Below are 4,551 nucleotides of genomic sequence, written 5' to 3'. Positions count from 1 at the left end.
TTCTTCGCTGAATTCTCTTTTTCTTATTCATAAACAATGAATATCATTGATTTATTCAGATCTGTTTTTTGATTGATCACCTAATATTCGTGTTGTTCCGTTGTACTATTTGAACTCAGATTAATGTTAATTTGGTTATTTATTCTCTGAAGAAGTTGCCTACAGTGAGTCATGAAACGTCAGAAAATCTAATTTTTCTATTCATTGGGATATTACAAATATATTAATTTATTTATAACAATCTACTCAATGCTAAATTTATTCAAAATTATCAAATCAAAACTTGGTAATGATACCTATCATTGTGAAGGAAAAAAGAAACATTATGAAAATACATACTAGTTACCTGGTAGACATGCTTTCAAAAATACTTCAGCTTGTGCATTTCTATTTTTCATTAATTCTTTTTCATTATTATCTCTATTCCTTGTATTGAATTCACCATAATCATTCACAATAAAATCATTATGTGTATTATGATTTGTATTGATTTTATTATTAGTAGTATCAATTGTATTATTAGTAGTATTTTCTAGAATTTGTATTGATCTTTTTAATTCTTCAACTTTTTCTTGTTTTGATAATTTTCTAGAATATTTATTTATACATAAACACCAATGATTTGAATAATTTAAATTATTTTTATGATTTTGATTAAGCGCTTTATTTAATTTTGTTGATGAATATGTTGAATTTATTAATAAATGTTTATTAGTAGTATTTAATTGTTTATTTGAATTTTTACGACAATGAAATATACCAAATAATATTAAAAATATAATTAATAATAATAGAATAGCACCAATAATTAATGGAATTATTAATTTATTAATAGTCATTCGATTATCTGATAAAAATTCAAAATTACCAAATATACTACTACTTATTAAATCATTATTTGATATACTTAATGATTTCATTTGGGATTCTGTTGTCCATACAAGTTTTACTGTACGTGTATTATTTAATGAATATGGTGTACCTAAATCACGAGCAATAATAGTAAGACTTAAACTAAATGAATGTAATTCATGTGCACGATTTGTTATTAAATTATCTGAAGTAATTAAATTAGAATCAGTTAAATGATTTGATGTTCTACCATTGATTGCATATTGATTAGATGAAATTAATTTATTCATTAATGAATATTGTAATGTTTCACGAAAATAACAAACACCAGTTGTTGAATCAATTTCTACTATACCATAACCATTATTATCTAAAGAATATCTAACTAATGAATTATCGCCAATATCAGGATCATGTGCTTTTGCTGTGAATAATGTACTACCAGCTGTAGTCATTGAAGAACCAGGTTCAATGTGAAATTCTTGACCATTTAATGGTGTTTCAAATATTGGTGGATTATCATTAACATCTAATACTGTAATAATTATTGTAGCTGTAGCTGTATATTGATGTTGCCATTTGTTGATTAAATATGGATTGTTTTGTGATGTTTTAACAGATTTTAATATATCATCAATTGCAAAAGCACGAAATTCATAATGAGCTCGAATTTCACGATCCAAATGTTTATTAAGACGTATATCTCCATTGCGTGAATTAATTGAAAATATCTTACCATCACCTTCATTTTCTAATTGGTAAGTGATAGATGATGTTCCAAGTAAATTTCCAAAATTAGTTTTTTGTAATTTTGGAGGGTTTTGTTTTTCTATAATTTGTTCAATCATTTCACTTTCAGCTATACCATCTGTATCTACTGCACTGATAGTCCCTACTATACTACCTATAGGAGCATCTTCATTTAGAGAAAAGTAATACACACCATCTTCAGGTCCACTTCGACGAATTTCTTTATCTCTGTCATTTGGAGAAGACATAATCCAATAAGGTGGATTGTCGTTTACATCAAGTACATCAACTTTGATCACCGTAGTACTACTTAAACTTGGTTCTCCATGATCTTTAGCTTCAACTACCAGTTCCATTTGATTAACTTTTTCTCTGTCTATAAAACCTACTCTCCGTATTACTCCTGTATTTTCATCAATCTTGAATGCATCTATTTCACCTGATAAAAACCTGTAACTAACTTTGCTATTCACTCCCTCATCTTGATCATTTACACTTACTCGACCGATTTCAACTGTTGACTGATCATCAAACATATTTTTAATTAAATTCACAGCTATCGAAGGTGTCTCAAAAACACTGAATTGATAATTACCACTGGCAAATTTGGGGATATTGTCATTCACATCTAATACTTTAATAGATACTGTAGTACTTCCAGTTAATCGGCTCGACTGAATCAATTTGCCAATATTTTGGTACCCACTTAATGCATAACTAACTTGTACCTGATCGACACAAATTACTTTCACGAAAACCCATGGTTCTGCCTCTCGATCAATCGATTTTAGTGATGACATTTTATAAAATAATAATGGTGAATCAAAATGAGTAGTAGATAATCCATAAGAATCTGAACGGTCAGCATAGTTTAAATTAGATACTTTTTCTAACAAAAACCTTGTATCGTTAGTTTCACAATGAATTTCTAACAAATTTGAGATAGCCCCACTATTGCTCTCAATAATATCACCATCTTCTACAGTTAAATGTGCAATTGTTAATGGTTCATTTTGATTTTCTTGTAAGCAACCTACAATTTTACCTTTCACACTGTTATGAAATTCAGATTCAGTTTGAAATGGTTGTGTATATTGTACAGATATTACAGGTTCATTATCATTAATATTCTCAACTAAAATTAATAGTTCAATACTTCCCGTTAATGAAGGTGATCCAGCATCCACAGCTTCTACAACCAGCTTTATTAAACGACCACTGTGTTCTCTATTTAAATCAGACCAACTAGCTCCATGACGATCATCTGCATCCATTTTCTTGGCAACTTTCAAGATTGCTGTACCATTGTTAGTTTCCAAGTCAAACCATTGCATTGAAATTGCATTTTGATCACCATTTAACGACTCCTTGAGACGATAGGTGATCTGACCATTTAAATCTTTATCTGGATCATCAGCTATTATTGTTACAATCGGAGTACCAGGTGTTTGGGTTTCCGGGACTTTCAAAAATTCCTGAGTAGCACCATTACCATACAAATCTGAAGTTGTTATAAATGTTGGGAAATGAAAAATCGGTTTTCTAAATTTTGGAATGTTGTCATTAATGTCTGTTACCACTAAGTGGATAGTCTGTGTACCTGTTCTTTTCGGGTTACCTCCATCAATGGCTAGTAAGTGAAACCAATATTCATCTTGTTTTTCTCTGTCAAGTAAGCCAACAATGCGTAAAAATGGAACTGGGAGACTGTTACCTATTTTGTTTTCGTTATCATTATTCACAATCAAGTTAAAGAGTGCCTTATCTATTTCATGACCTGAAACGGTTGTCAGCCGATATGTTTTGACTCCATTCTCTGGTAGGTCTATGTCATGGGCTTTAGGCAGTTCGAGAGTAGTTGGGTTTCCTGAAGTTGGTTTATTGTTGGAATGTAAAATTTGAGAATGACTAGTAGCGCTGCTGCCAAGCATATCAACACTTTCTATATTCTCTGGTATTCGGAGCTCCGTTGTGTCTCTCTTAGTGAATATAGGACTATTATCATTTCTATCCAGAATACGGAGAGTTAATTTTCCATATGATGGTTCCTGTCGTTTACCATGTAAAATAATTAAGGTAATATCACAAAAAGGCATTTGAGAGTCGGACTGAGTTTCCCGTGCTCCACAAAGTTCCTCACGATCTGGACCATTTTGTCCATCTTTAACAACAAGTTGAACGGAATTATCAAATCTATGCCGACGTATTTCCAAATGATTTATTCCAGGACTTGATGGGTTTCCAATTGCAAAATAATGAGAGTTGAATTCGCCACTGTTGAGTATAGGAAATCTATGCTCTAAGTTATCTATGATTATTGTCCCAGGTCGAGCATCTTCCATAACATCAACTACGCCAGAATTTGCAGTGGTTTCACTTAAAATTGAACTTGAAATACATAACAGAAGTAATAACAACATTGAGTTGAACGAAATCTGTAAAACACAATTAACAAACGGAAATTATATTATTCAACAAATCCTAAAATCCCATAAGGTTAACAGATTCAATACTTTCATCAACTGATAAAATCAAACTGAATAAATACTGTACTTTATGTGATATACACACTTAAAATCTTGAGATAGATTAAAAAATCATTACACTGTCAAATTACGATTAGCTTTCATCGATGGCGATATAAAACTTAAGATAGAAATAAGGTGTACCATATGTACTCATAAACATTTATATGGTTATATAGGATGATATAATTTGTTATTCCCTCATGTTATGAAGACAAAAGTAACAAGTGATTAGAGTTAAGAATAAATAAGTACTAACTTTATTTTTGGCTAACCTACCCTCTATCCACGTGTTTCTCTTACATTTTGATTAAATTGAATACTGAATTGTTGAACTTTCAATTTGAAATTTCCCGTTTTTGATGTTCAAAACAGCAACTGATCAGTCTCTATTATCATCCATGCATTCTGAATACATCAATAT

General features: G+C 30.5%; 1 protein-coding gene across 1 annotated transcript; it reads right to left on the bottom strand.

Annotated features, from left to right (window-relative positions):
• Positions 1–338: 338 nt before the first annotated feature.
• On the bottom strand, positions 339–4,022 carry Smp_162520 (cadherin-related; the record flags this gene model as incomplete). Its single annotated transcript, XM_018799092.1, has 1 exon — positions 339–4,022. One exon carries the CDS (start codon positions 4,020–4,022, stop codon positions 339–341), a length of 3,684 nt encoding a protein of 1,227 aa, XP_018650915.1.
• Positions 4,023–4,551: the final 529 nt, after the last annotated feature.

The sequence above is a fragment of the Schistosoma mansoni genome, chromosome 3 (genome assembly GCF_000237925.1).
Source record: "Schistosoma mansoni strain Puerto Rico chromosome 3, complete genome".
NCBI lineage: Eukaryota > Metazoa > Platyhelminthes > Trematoda > Strigeidida > Schistosomatidae > Schistosoma > Schistosoma mansoni.
This window is presented reverse-complemented; position numbering and strand designations above follow the sequence as displayed.